The 13,631-nt window shown below is 36.3% G+C and overlaps 2 protein-coding genes across 3 annotated transcripts; one reads left to right on the top strand and one right to left on the bottom strand.

The window, feature by feature from the left end:
* The first annotated feature begins 710 nt into the window (after window positions 1-710).
* LOC132636320 (grpE protein homolog 2, mitochondrial-like) lies at window positions 711-8,103 on the top strand. Of its 2 annotated transcripts, XM_060353137.1 has the most exons (6): window positions 711-1,024; window positions 5,971-6,169; window positions 6,269-6,453; window positions 6,563-6,730; window positions 7,414-7,542; window positions 7,698-8,103. In XM_060353137.1, exons 1-6 carry the CDS (start codon window positions 875-877, stop codon window positions 7,794-7,796), a joined length of 930 nt encoding a protein of 309 aa, XP_060209120.1. In that variant the 5' UTR covers window positions 711-874; the 3' UTR covers window positions 7,797-8,103. The 2 variants fall into 2 exon arrangements, with proteins under 2 accessions (XP_060209120.1, XP_060209119.1); XM_060353136.1 differs by having other exon boundaries at window positions 712-1,024; window positions 5,971-6,453.
* Window positions 8,104-8,571: 468 nt separating this feature from the next.
* On the bottom strand, window positions 8,572-13,399 carry LOC132636321 (uncharacterized). The gene is made up of 3 exons (XM_060353138.1): window positions 12,943-13,399; window positions 9,843-9,989; window positions 8,572-8,938 (listed from the first exon to the last, which is right to left on the bottom strand). The coding sequence occupies exons 1-3, from the start codon at window positions 13,186-13,188 to the stop codon at window positions 8,864-8,866; spliced, it is 468 nt and encodes a 155-aa protein (XP_060209121.1). The 5' UTR covers window positions 13,189-13,399; the 3' UTR covers window positions 8,572-8,863.
* Window positions 13,400-13,631: the final 232 nt, after the last annotated feature.

The following is a 13,631-nucleotide window of genomic DNA, read 5'->3' as shown; positions in this document are numbered from 1 at the left end:
TTTTGGTTAAAGTTGATGTTACGGTACTCGATCTTCTGTGTAAAGAGTGAACTCACATTTTAAACTCTTATAATTAGTGAAATTCTAATCTCTTCTATAGATCTTGACTATATTTACACCAAAGAAAAAAAAAGGTGAATTCATTTCTGTTTTTCAGATTTACTAGTTTGTAATGATTTGCACTCTAATCTCCTTTTGTCCTTGCAAAAAATTTAAAAATCAAGCTATTCCCTCCATCCTTTTTACCATATATACTAAAATTAGTTGTCCCTTTTTTACTTATTCAATTTGCAAAATTAAGAGATAATTTATAATTGTGTACGTATTTTACCCTTATTATTGATTTTACTCTTAGTGATTGCACAAATTTTTAAAGTATATTCGATAATAATTAAAGATAATATAATAAAATAATTATTTATTTATCGCTTAATGCCAATCCAATACAGAGCAAGTAAAAATGGACGGAGGAAGTGGTAAACAAAATGGGAGGGGCTTATGAGAGTTCCAACGCCGTCAAGAAGTTGCGAGATACCCATCCCACGGTATTTCTGGAAGCTTCCACAGTGAACTCACAAAACAACTGAACCCAAGTTAGAATTTGTTTTTACAAATTGACGAATATAACCCTGACATCCTCTTACTCTCACAAAATTTCCTCCCATACTATAATAGCCCCTTGAACAAGAAAGGGGTTTTCTCGACAATCCACAACTTTCTTTCTTTACAAGCCACAAAACACCTATAATTCTCTCTCTCTCTCTCTTCCTAATAACCCTTTCCACTACTCTTTGTGCAAATTTACCTTTCTTCTCAACATTTCTCACTTCTATTTTTCCCCAAATAATTTAAGCTACAACTGAATTTGGATATTATGTTGGTTAGTAGAATATCAACTAGGTTCCCAAAATCCATTATAACTCAGTGCCGGACCTCACTAATCCTATATTCTAGAGAACAGCAACAGCAACAGGTTCCTATTATTGCTTCTCAGTTCCACTCAATTCGTGACTTCAAAGATAAGGTTTGATTTTTGTGCCCAATACTTTTTAAGTTCTTCACTTTTCATCGATTTTTAATGTGTAGGATTTTGGTAGGGTTTCAGGGGCCATTGTCATTTACTCCCTCCGTCCCAAAATAACTGTGCTTTAGCTCATTTTACGCTCATTTAAAAAAAAAATACAAGATGCGCTCCCTCCCTTCCATAATACTAAGTGGTTTTTTAGGCTCATGCACGAAATTGCTTACTCCTATAAAATTAGGATTTTTCTTTTTTACTAATTTACTCCTAAAAAGTTTTACTGCTTTCTAGAAAAAAAAGTATTTAATGAATTTTGACTATTTAAATAAGGTAATTTTGGAAGAATCTACCCAAAGTGTTCTTGAAATCTTTTTTTTAATCAAGTAAATGTATTTCATTTCATAAACAAGGCCATCAACCGCAGTATACAAAAAGCTTGCACTAAGCCAGTGCGATAAAGCCTAACTACAGATCGTGCAGATCCTGAATTATATCTAAAATTGCATCCGCGTCGTGTACAATAACCAGATTGCACCAAAAAACTAGCAAAATAAGACACATTTGTTTGAGACTATGTAAATTTCTCCTATGGCCTTCAAAAATTCTGTCATTTCTTTCAAGCCAAACCGTCCATCATATGGCTTGAGGGATGGTATTCCAAATCTTTTGTGATTTCTTGCAGTAGTTCCCTCGTGGATTTTGGCATGAGCCAGGACATGTGTAAGATTGACAGAAACATGCTCCACAGCTGAGTAATAACTTTACAGTACAAAAAGAGGTGGCCAACATCTTCATATTGCTCTTCACATATGGAGCACCTGCTGCAAAGCTGAATTTTCCTCTTTTGGAGGTTGGAATGAGTGAGGCAAGCCCCTCTAGCCACAATCCTAGAGAAGCTAGAGACCTTCAAAGGGGCCTTGCTAAGCCAAATTTTTTTTTTCAGACCAACTCTATGTTGCTTAGCAGCTGAAGCAAAAGACATACTCGTTCTATTTCCCAATCATTTGCATTCCTTCTAAGAAAGAGATTCCAGCCTTGTGTTGAATAAAATTCTGCTGTTGCTACATTGTGCTGAGTTGATATTCTATAAATATCCGAGAATTGCTGTTTAAGAGGAGTGTGGCCCAACCATGCATCTTCCCAAAACTTTATTTTCCTTCCATTACCAATAATGAAGCCCATATCTGCCTCAAAGTTGTTCCAACACACTCTAATATGCTTCCAAACTCCCGTGCCATGAGGTGTTGTGGCTACTTTGATGCACCATTGATTCTCCACAGAGAACTTTTCAGCCAAGGTTCTCCTCCAGAGTGCTTTATTTTCCTTATTGAATCTCCAGTGCCATTTCAATAATAAACTTTCATTGTGACACCTCAAGTTCTTGATTCCCAGACCCCCTAATCTCGTCTTTAATAACTGTTTTCTGATTTACAAGTTGGAAGGAGTGACCTTGTTTGCTACCCTTCCAGAGGAAGTCTCTCCTTAACTTGTCCATACGCTTCAAGACAGAGGATGGCGCCGGGAAAAGTGACCTTGTTTGCTACCCTTCCAGAGGAAGTCTCTCCTTAACTTGTCCATACGCTTCAAGACAGAGGATGGCGCCGGGAAAAGAGACATAGTGTAGTTAGGCAATGCACTAAGAACACTGTTGATCATAGTGATTCTACCCCCGAGAGAGAGGTATTGTCGTTGCCAATTCGTCAACTTTTTCTCCATCTTTTCAAGAACCTCATTCCAGATTGATAGTTATTTATATTTATCCCCCAATGATAAGCCAAGGTACTTAGTGGGAAGTGAACCAATGTTGTACCGCAGATTGTTGTCTAATTGGCTGATGTTAGATACGTTGACTGGGAATAAAATGAGAAATCCAGAAACCGCTTCAAACATGGATAAAATCATCCTCAAAACCAGAACCTGTTGTTCTTCTGCCTCACACATGATTAATGTATCATCTTCTTGAAATCCTAAAGCACCACTTATTTTGAAAAAAAAAATTGAAAAGCCTAAAAAACCACTTATTATGGAGCGGTGGGAGTAGTTTACTGAGTTATCCTTATTTATTAGATGTTTCTTGAGAATTGAGCACTATTAAGAAGAGGTAGTTCTTTAACAGAAGGGCATAGTTGAAAACAATTACTGTTTTTTTTTTTTTTTTTGGGGGGGGGGGGGGGGGGGGCTAAAGTGACACTTATTTTGGGACAGAGGGAGTAGTTGTATCACAGGGTTCTTTTTGAATTGTAATTGAGGATATGATATTGGTGTTACTTTAGCCGATGATTTTCTTTGATGAAGTTGGCAACTTTTGTTTAATAGTACTTCCTTTGTCTCAATTTATGTGACCCCTTTCGAATTTCAAGCGTCAAATAAGCTTTTTTGAACCAATATTTTTTCATATGCCTTTTAAATATTTTGAATTATCAATTATGTGACTTATACTATAGTTTTACTTAGTTTTCAGATATGTAAATTTTATTTCAACAAACTTAAGGATTATATGGCTGAATTCACGGTCAAGATTAAAATGTTTAGACTCTCGAAATCAGATATGTAAATTTTATTTCAAAAAACTTAAGGATTCTATGGCCGAATTCACGGTCAAGATTAAAATGTTTAGACTCTCGAAATCTCAAAGGTACCACATGAATTGGGACGTGTGGAGTAATTGTTTTACTCGCAAGTTCGATAAGTCCTTTTGCTGTTTTTATTCAACTTGCGCGCAACTTGGTTATTCTACCAGAAAGGATATTGGGTTACTCTGTCAGCTGGTGCCTAGGTAGATGGGAAGAATTTTTATTTTGTGAAGTTTGGGCTTGATTTTTGTTTTTTAGAACCATGGTGCCCGGGAAAGCTTGCACGCACCTCTACTAATTCCACGAGTGAGTGCCTACTACCTTCCATAAGCAAAGGTATCGGGTAATTCTATTCACCAAGGATTGAGCAGATGAGAATAAATCACCTATGTATGTATCGGTCATATATACTTCAAATGTGGGATTGTTTTCCTCTTCATTCTCATCGGTTGAAGAATAAGTTAGGGTTTTGGCAGAGGAAGAGGCATCCATTTTTGGATCTCTAAAAGTTTTTGTGTATGAGAGTTTTCCATCCTTCAAAAAGTAGTATTCAGGTGAAGTGACATGTTTAATTTGACCATAGACTTTACTAAAATTCAGATTTGAACCTTTTCAGTCTTAGATATTAATTTTTACCGCCTTTATGATTGCTATGAATGAATTAAGTTGCGTATTTAGTCCCGCTGTAATGTCAATTTTGACCTCAATTGTAAATTTGCTTAATTCAAACCATAGTATACTAAGAGGCAATTGTTGGCCTTGATTTAAAGTTATGTAGTCATATGCCCTACGTTACGTCATCACGATTTAAGGGTATTGACTGCTATGTAATAGCAAACATTTAATGCCATTCAATAAGGTTGTAGTCTGATGCCTCTCTGCCACTAGTGTGAGTTCATATGTATTGACCCCTAGTTAATAGCAACCCAAGAATGTCATGCAGTAAGGTTATAGTCTTATTGCAATTTAAGGGTTGTTTATTAGTTGTGTGCCACGGTCAATCGCATGTCACTAGTAGAGGAGGACTGAAGATTTGAGCACAACAGGGGCACCTTTGTCTTTAAATACGCTAACTACTAGTGTCAAAGTATGACGTGCAATTCTTTGAAAGCTTAATGATTATGATAACCTATCAAACTTTAATATTATCGAATCATTACTTATATTTGGTATGAATATGACAAATTATTAAGTAATTTTATTAACGAGAATTAAAGCTCAAAAAACAATTTATACAAATGAAAATAAGAAAGTGAGAACTTTGTAAACCTACATATCCGATTATAAAAGCAGAGACCCGTCACTGAATGAGAAAAGCTGAAACAATCTGCGGTCTTCCGTTTTCGCTCCATCCCAGCAGAATATTGTTAAAAAAAAAAATTCAGGATGTTCAAAAGAAACTCAACAATCAGTTGAAACCTTATCCTGAAATTTCGAGAATCTAAGGTGCCAGGGAATGTCAAAGCTATCGGAGTATCTTAACTGGTTGCCAGCTTACTTATATTCTATGTTGCTCGGACCCTTCACTTTTGCCGCCGTACCCGTGTCCGACACGACACGACACGGGTTTGGGTACGGAATTCGTGTCGGATCCGGTCAATAGAGATCGGATACTTTGACCGAAATTCATGACCAAATTAAAGAAAAATTTTGAGATTATGATTTCTCAAGATAACAAGAAGTAGAGATTTGAAGACATGAGATGGCATACCTTCAATATTATGTAGAAAATTTAACTAGTTTCTCGGAGCACGCAGTCTAGCACCTAGTAGAATGGAAGATTGAATCACATGTCTGGTACAAACTACATGTAGGTGCTTCCACAAAAAGCTCTCATAATCTAGGCATATTCTTGTAGCTATATTATTAGAATTTTGAATTATTTTTGCCGAATCCCCGTACCCGGATCCGTACCCACGAATCTTAAAATTTAGATCATGCCGAGTCCGACCTCTAGATCCATACCCGTATCCGACACCCGCACCCGAGTCCGAGCAACATAGCTTATATTATAATGTTAGAAACAACTACAAGCCATCTTTTTTTGCATTGTGAGATAGTTTACAGTATTTGGAGCTTGTTCCTTGGATGTTTGATATGGAGTGGATTATGTTGAAAATTGTCGTAGAATGTTGTCAGTTGGATTGGCTCTGTGATGTTTCAAAGGGACATCCAGACAAACATAATTTGAAAAATAGTTGCCTGGCTAACTTGTTCTTTATGCTGTAATCAAAATACTGTACAATGCCTGGATTACTTTATAGATCTCTTAAACTTGCTCAAGCTGTAAACTCAATGTTCCACTAAGTTGATGCCTAGAAATGTTCAATTTCTATGTTCACCTAAGTATTGCTTGTTCTGCTAATGGTGAATCAGGTATCTCTATTCCATGAATCTGCCTTGCAACGATTTGGAATTTCATCCTCTACATCCCCCCGACCTAATGAAAAAGAGACATCTCAGACTCAGTCCCAAAGTGAACCAGGGCGCTCAAAAGAGAATGGAGAAGTGAGTGGAAATGGTGAAGCTTCAGCTCCTTCTGATTCTCAGGTTCAATATGAGAAGGATGAATCAGGTTCCGATTTGGAATCCCATGATAACACGAATGAAAATGTCCAGGGAAGGAGAAGACGTACTAAACAAACTGTATTTTCTGATTCTGATTCTGATTTAGATACGGAGGACCTTTCTAGGGATGACTTGGTGAAATTAGTGGCTGAGAAGGAAGAACTACTAAAGATGAAAGAAGATGAGTTTCAGAAAATGAAGGACAAAGCTCTTCGATCTTATGCAGAGATGGAGAACGTCATGAACAGAGCCAAACGAGAAGCAGAAAATTCCAAAAAGTTTGCCATTCAAGTTAGTTTTTCTTGGCACATGCTTTACCAGACAGTCATGCATTTACTTGTTAGTAGATTATGTTATACTTGTGATTTTGCTCTTATCTTTTGCATAAATGCTGCCGCAGAATTTTGTGAAAGCGCTTCTAGATGTTGCTGATAATATGAGTCGGGCTTCTTCTATTGTAAAAGAGAGCTTCTCCAAAATTGATGAATCTAAGGATACTGCTGGAGCTGTGCCACTTCTGAAAACACTTCTGGAAGGTGTTGAAATGACTGATAAACAGCTTTCTGAGGTACACATTTTTCACCTAAATATAGTCCATGTTTTATGTTGCTCTTTTACTGCTTGGTAGGCAAGCACTTAAAATTACAAACATATGAGGTGCTTGGCCAAGCTTTTAGAAGAAAATAAGTGCTTTTAGGGAGTAGCAGAAGCAAGCTTAAAAAAGTAGTAGCAGCTTTTTTCCGAAAATACTTTTTTGAAAAGCAATTTTGAGAAAATACACTTCGAAGCACTTTTTTAAAGCTTGGTTAAAAACTAATTGCTGCTCAAAAAGTGTGTTTCAAATTAATTAGCCAAACATGCTAATAATCGACAGTATAAGCAACTTTAGGTCTTTTAGGATGAACTCCAGAAAACACTATAATTAGAAATCTCGACGAGCTAGTTCCAAAAATGAAGAAGCAGCGACGAGGGTTTTCTATATATACACATACAGCTGGAAGAGAAGCTCGAAGACATTTTTTGATACTGCAAAATCGCAGTAGAATGCTTACTGCTGCTCCAATTGGAATGTAAGGTTCAGTAACTTCAGGGGTATTCACTGAATAAATTCAGGGATTCAAATTTGTAATCCTTCGTATATCTTGCTGGTCTATGTTATTGTTGCTTCGTCAATGTCTTGAAAGACCTTTATTGTTGTGAGGAGGTCTCCATCATAGCTTTTTCATTGGCTTACAACTCGTTACTTTTCAGGTATTCAAAAAATTTGGTGTTGGAAAATATGATCCTACCAATGAAGAATTTGATCCAAATAAGCATAATGCAGTATTTCAAGTACCAGATCCTAAGAAGGCTGCTGGCATGGTCGCAGTCTGTCTGAAGGTATATCTTTAGGAATTTCTTATCAGCTCGACATTCTTGTGATGTATTTTGCTATTTCACTCTTCATGCGCTTAATCCTTAGTGATTATTGCTAATCTAGAATGTACTTTAGACATCCCTTTTCATTGAAGTCGAAATTGCATTTCTTGTTGCAGTCGGGGTACACCTTGCATGACCGGATCATTCGGCCAGCTGAAGTTGGTGTGACGGTGGCTATGGAGAGTACACAGGAAGATGAAAAAACTGAAGCTTAAACAGGTGGATCATGAGCCAAGATTTTGGAGCCGGAAAATCTCTAACCCGGTGAAAACAGAAGAAAATATTTGTTCACGTTCGAAAAGGAATTTAGTTCCGGATCCTCCAATAGGAGCCTATCCGTCAAAGAAAAGTTTAGTTTTTTTGGTAGTATTTATAATTTTTTTTTTTTTTTTTTAATTTTACATTGTTTAGTCAGTGGTCGAAATAATGTCTGTTAATAATGACATTTTACCTTTCGTCTTAGTTTCTGACTCTGTTCATCACTGAACTTTGGTTTAAGGATTGTTGAAAATGAAGGAAAAATGTGCCTTTCATCTTCCATTTGTTGGGTGTTGCGCAATATTAAATTTAGCATCAGCCCAAGGTGCAATGGTTTACCAAACATGGCATACATTGTGGTACACGGGCTTCTTAGCAAGAACTTTTTGTCTTGGTTCCATTTCAATACTACTAAAGAAGTCCGAACTAATTAAATATTTGGATCAAAAATTCCTCAAATTTGTTGCCATTTTCATAAAAGATATAATTGTCAATTCAAAGTTGCACATTATCCCTTTCCTGCAATGAATTCAGTGAGGAAAGGGTTGCTAAATTTACCGTCCATTATTTTATACCGCGGGGAAAGGGTTGCTATTTTATATGTGATGACAAATCAAACTAAAAGAGAAAAACCTATTCTATTTTGTAGAAATGGATGCTTACAGTGCCTTTGAAAGAGTTTTACTCAGCTCACCATGAAAAGGATACTGAACTGCTATTTAAAAGAGAAAATGGAAGGAAATATACGACTATGATGCAAGCTAGCAAGTCCTCAAAAGAGACTAGAGGTTATATTTACAATCATCTATACTTTAGCTGCCGCTAGAATCTAAGTTGGGCACAAAAAGCTAGAGGTTTATATCTACAACCATTCATACTTTAACTGCCACTACAATCTACGATAGGCACGCAAACTAGAGGGCTATATTTACAATCATTTAGACATAAACACCACTGCATTCTATGTCAATAACTTTAAGTGGAATTGTCAGCCTTCAAAAGAAACAGCCAATATTCCCAGCGCTCAATCATAGCCTTCCAAGCATAAGTCATACTTTAGCTCGCTTTCTGTGTGAATGGATTGATCTGTCCTCAGTTCCTGCAGTGCACGAAAAACCTTCGTTTATGTAAAAATCAGGCAAGTGTCAATTACAAAGTAGGCAGAAAAACTGAAACTACTTCCATTAGAAGGATGTGGTCCAATACATTGAACGAGATTCAAAATGACCACATTCAACTTAAAGTGCAAGTAACACATAAAGAAGACAAAATGAGAGTATGTCATCTAAGATGATTTAGCCATGTCTCAGTACATACGTGTGACTGTGTGATGATTGAAAGAGATAAGAGTTGATGACATAGAACTAAAATCACGTGGAAGGAAGTTAATTCAACACACACAAATCCCTTAAGAGAGTCGCTCACCAGAAGATCAAAACTTTTTACCCATACTCAAATAGGATCTTAAAATCCCTTGGAATAATGAAGAGTTGGACAAAACACAACTTCAACAAATGAACCAGATAGACGATAGTTGATATTAGACTAATTCATTGTGTATGAAAAGGTGTGAGATTTAGAGAGCTCCTAATTTATCTCGAGCCAAATTATTTACTACCGGAATGAAATGAACTTTGACTAGAGTGAAATGGATATAGAGAATTCATATGATCAACCTTAGCTCATTTAGGATTGAGATATTGATGGATTAATTTGATTGTTGAGGACTTCCAGTGACCTAGCTTTTACAAACAATAACAAGTTGGTGTATTAAAAAGGACAAACCCTGAATTGGGAAGACTTCACTGGAATTTCACCGCATATCAGGTAGGTATATCTCGTACCATTCAAGTAAATCAAAGCTTATCAAAGTTTGATGAAAGGTAAGGAGATAATTGAGCAAAGGAGAGCAGATATAAAATATAGAGAAGAAAAAATAATACAACAATAATGACAACAGAAATGCAACTGTTTTCCAAAGGTAACAAAGCTCAAAATATCACCTCAAAATCTTCATCAAAGATATCATTGATCCTTTGTTTCATCAAGATATTATCGTTTGGTGTTGAACTTGTGATAGCTTGATTTAGCTTCCTTGTTTTAGCTTTGTTGTCAGAAGCTTCCTTTTTCTTTTCTTCCAAGTCAACAATCTGCATATTCGAGATTCATAAGAGAAAAAGTTTGACAACCAAAAAAAAAAAAAAAAAAAAAAGAACAAATCTAATGGCATGGGTGTTCTATGCCTTTGAAAAGAATGCTACAAAATGCTAGGCCTACATTCTAAGTTTAGTTAAGGTTAACTTGACGAAGCATAGCCTTATCTTCGGAAACAAGGGAAAAGAAGAGACGAAAACGGACAAATACAAAGACGGAAAATAGAAGACAACCGGGAGAAAAGCTAGTTGATCCAAAAAAATGTTCCTCTCCCCTGCTTCCCTTTCCTCTATACTGTTAAACAGTAGGGAAAGAGACAACAACATACCCAGCGAAATCCCACAAAGTGGGTTCTAGGGAGGGTAGACTGTACGCAGACCTTACCCCTACCTTGGGAGGTAGAGAGGCTGTTTCCGGTAGACCCTCGGCACAAAAAGAAAGGTCAGTAATTTTTTTCCTTCCTAGATTGATTCTGTAGGTCGTCTTCTAACATAACCGACGATTCGGGTGTTCACAAATTTCACATAGGATAAAGCTCTTTTCATCATCAGAAACAACCTGATTTTCGACCTGTTCCAAAGGAAGTCCTAAAGTTAGAATTAGCATCTATAATAAGACTGAATCTCTGCAGATTTCTCGATGCAATCCTGCCAAACCAAAGCAACAAATATGGTTCTAAATATTCTCCACATTCTAGCAAATCCATAAAACTCGACACCCATCTTTCCGACACAACAGAGTAGGGGTCCACAAAGTTATACAAACTTAGCAGGAGAGAAGATCTGAAAGAGAAGGATTCTAATTATATACACCTGTGTAAAATTGCATTTCTAGGAGTGTTTCCTACTTCTTGTTTACCTTCTATTTGCATTTGCAATACTAGCCATGTGTATGAGCATTCTCAATTTTTCTGCAGTAAAATATTCACATTATTAATGTAATTTAACCTGTTATAGGAGGGTACTTCCATTTCATCTAGGTTATGTACATGGTGATTGTATAATGTTATTACCTAGTAAATGAGATGGTTGTGTAAATATTTCTTACACCATAAGTGCATATAACCTAAACTCTAGGGAAATATTCAGCTTTCGTTCTAATTGGGTTTCTGCCACGGGACCAACAGCCTACTTTGCCACTGGGTTTGCTGGGTTCCCAGCAAATATTTCTTATATATTTAATGCAGTTCTTAGTATAAATACAGGGTCTGTGCAAAAGTTAGGGTTTCCGAGAACGCACAACCAAATGCCCTAGATCCCCCCTGCTTATCACCCTATAGGCCAACTGATATTCATATAATTAGAGCTGACCTATTATCCCATAAGGTAGTCTTCAATGTCAGTTCCTATATGAGGGAAAACAAAAGATGAATTGTTTCTCGGTATAGGCATCAAACACATCCAAATCTTGTTTTGATTGTTAAAACACATTTCAATTCTGCAAGACTATATTGTAAGATCTTTTGACTCAATACATGGAAAACAACAATAAAACTTAAAATTTCATCAGAGAAATTCAAACTTCAATTCTAAGTGTAAGGTTAACATGTCATTTAGGATTGTTTCTAGGCTACACCTTGAAATAAATGAATATGTAATCTCTAAATGAGCTATTTATACTGTCCAAGTGCTTTCGCTGGAACTGGTCCACTTTTGTGATATCAAACTTAAAAAGTCTTGTAACATTAACTTCTGTTGTGTTGATTGGCTAGAATATTGGTACTCTGGAACTGGATCCCTGTTCAGTTTGCCGCTAATTTTTACATTGTTGCTGATGGAATTTGAATACCATCTGAAAGTGCCATACAGTGCTCCCATGAGACATTTAGATTTGATGTATTTTAATAGTGTACCAATTTTAATCACTTCCATAATTTAAATACAAAAGAAAAAAAAATTGAATTGCCCTTCACCAATTATAAATTTAAATTGCAGAGTCCAGAAGAAAAAATTGAAATGCAGAAAATAGTTCGGTTTACATGTTCCATTGACACCAAAATTAAAGACTAACATTGACATCAAGACATCAAGTCTAGAATTCAACTTGGTAATTTTCCGGAATTTGAAAAACACCAAAAAGTTCTTCACTTTTTTCATTCCAGCACAAAAAGGCAAAAATTCCAATTTCCAAATATCATTTTTCACTTTGAAAATAAAACCGATCTTTTCAAATTTCACAATTTTCATGGCCAAACGGGCCCTTAAAAAATGAGTCCACCTGCCACAATGATTTCATGGTATGGTAAACACCCATAATTTAGGCATGAAACTCGCAAAATGGTGGTAGTTTAGGGTTTTTTAACTTATTCACTCAAATTTTTCCACGTGTTATGTCACTTGGAACTCTTTGAATGAGCTTTTAGAACGAGACGTTTACGTACTGTGAATACCCAATAGTTTAAGATCTGAAACTCACAAAAATAATGACAGTTTAGGGGTTTTTAGAAGTAAATTTTCAAAAATATACAGCCTAACACAATATATTACACCACGCAACCCAATATACAATATTATACAACATCATACCTGACGGAAAAGCACTATACATAATGTATCAGCCTAGTATAAAAGTGTATAAAAAGTGTTTATACACAAATATGGGCTAAACAGGGTAACAAATTCAAAATATGGGCTACGTAGCATAAATATTTTCTCGAAGTAGACTTAGAATGTAATTTTCCCTTTTAAACATATTTACTCATAAATAAAAGAGATAAATGAAAGTAAAATGGTAGCTAAAACCCAGTAAAAACTTACCCGCACCGGTGTTTACACCAAACCATATACAATAACATCATTTAACCATGGTTAATTTATGTATATATTCACTCCACTAAATTACTTAACTACAGTAAGTTACATTGGTTTGGTGTAAACACCGGGTGCGCATAAGTACTTATCCTAAAACCCTAACAGTAAAAAGGAGACAAACATGGTTGGTTAAACTTACAGGTGCATAACGAAACTTCCGTTTAGGAGTGTCGTTGTCGGAACGAGGGGTCCAACGGCAGAGCATTAGTTTGTGCCCACCAACGTTGTTGTTAGCGTTGCGGGTACCACGTACGCTGTTGTTGTTGGACTGAGTAGTACTACTGACCCACTGTTTCTTCCATTTTCTAACTGGACCGGTAAATACTGGAGCTGATGACCCGTATCTTGATGAAGCCCGACCCAGTCTTGACCCGACTCCTTCCATTTCTCAGAACTAGCTAGAAGAAACTCTTAAGTAGTGAGTAGAGAAATATTTGTGTGTGGAAAAAGTTGATGGATATGACTATAAGAAGCTCCACTCTGCTTCAATGCTTTCTCTGGCGCGGGAACAAGCTTACACGACGTCGTTCTACTAAAGTAATACTGGGTCAGCCGACGGTCCCACATAACTTGTCCTCCGATGTTCGTACCCGCTTTAGGGACACATTAATTCGGATTCACCTCACCTAAAGTTCATTTAAGGGACGGATATCGAGGGGTGAATTTAGAGAGTGCTGAACACCTGCGGCAAAAAATTTACATTGTATATATAGTATAATTTTCTGTGTTTATATAAATATATTAACTTTTGAATATTCTAAATAAATGCAAAAAGTTAGTTCAAATGGTCCAAGGTGTTCAAAATTGTCTTTAGCGTTCTAGGTTTGA

This window comes from Lycium barbarum, chromosome 4, assembly GCF_019175385.1.
Source record: "Lycium barbarum isolate Lr01 chromosome 4, ASM1917538v2, whole genome shotgun sequence".
Taxonomy (NCBI): Eukaryota; Viridiplantae; Streptophyta; class Magnoliopsida; order Solanales; family Solanaceae; genus Lycium; species Lycium barbarum.
The sequence above is the reverse complement of the archived record's forward strand: the minus strand, read 5'-3'. Positions and strand labels throughout refer to the sequence as shown.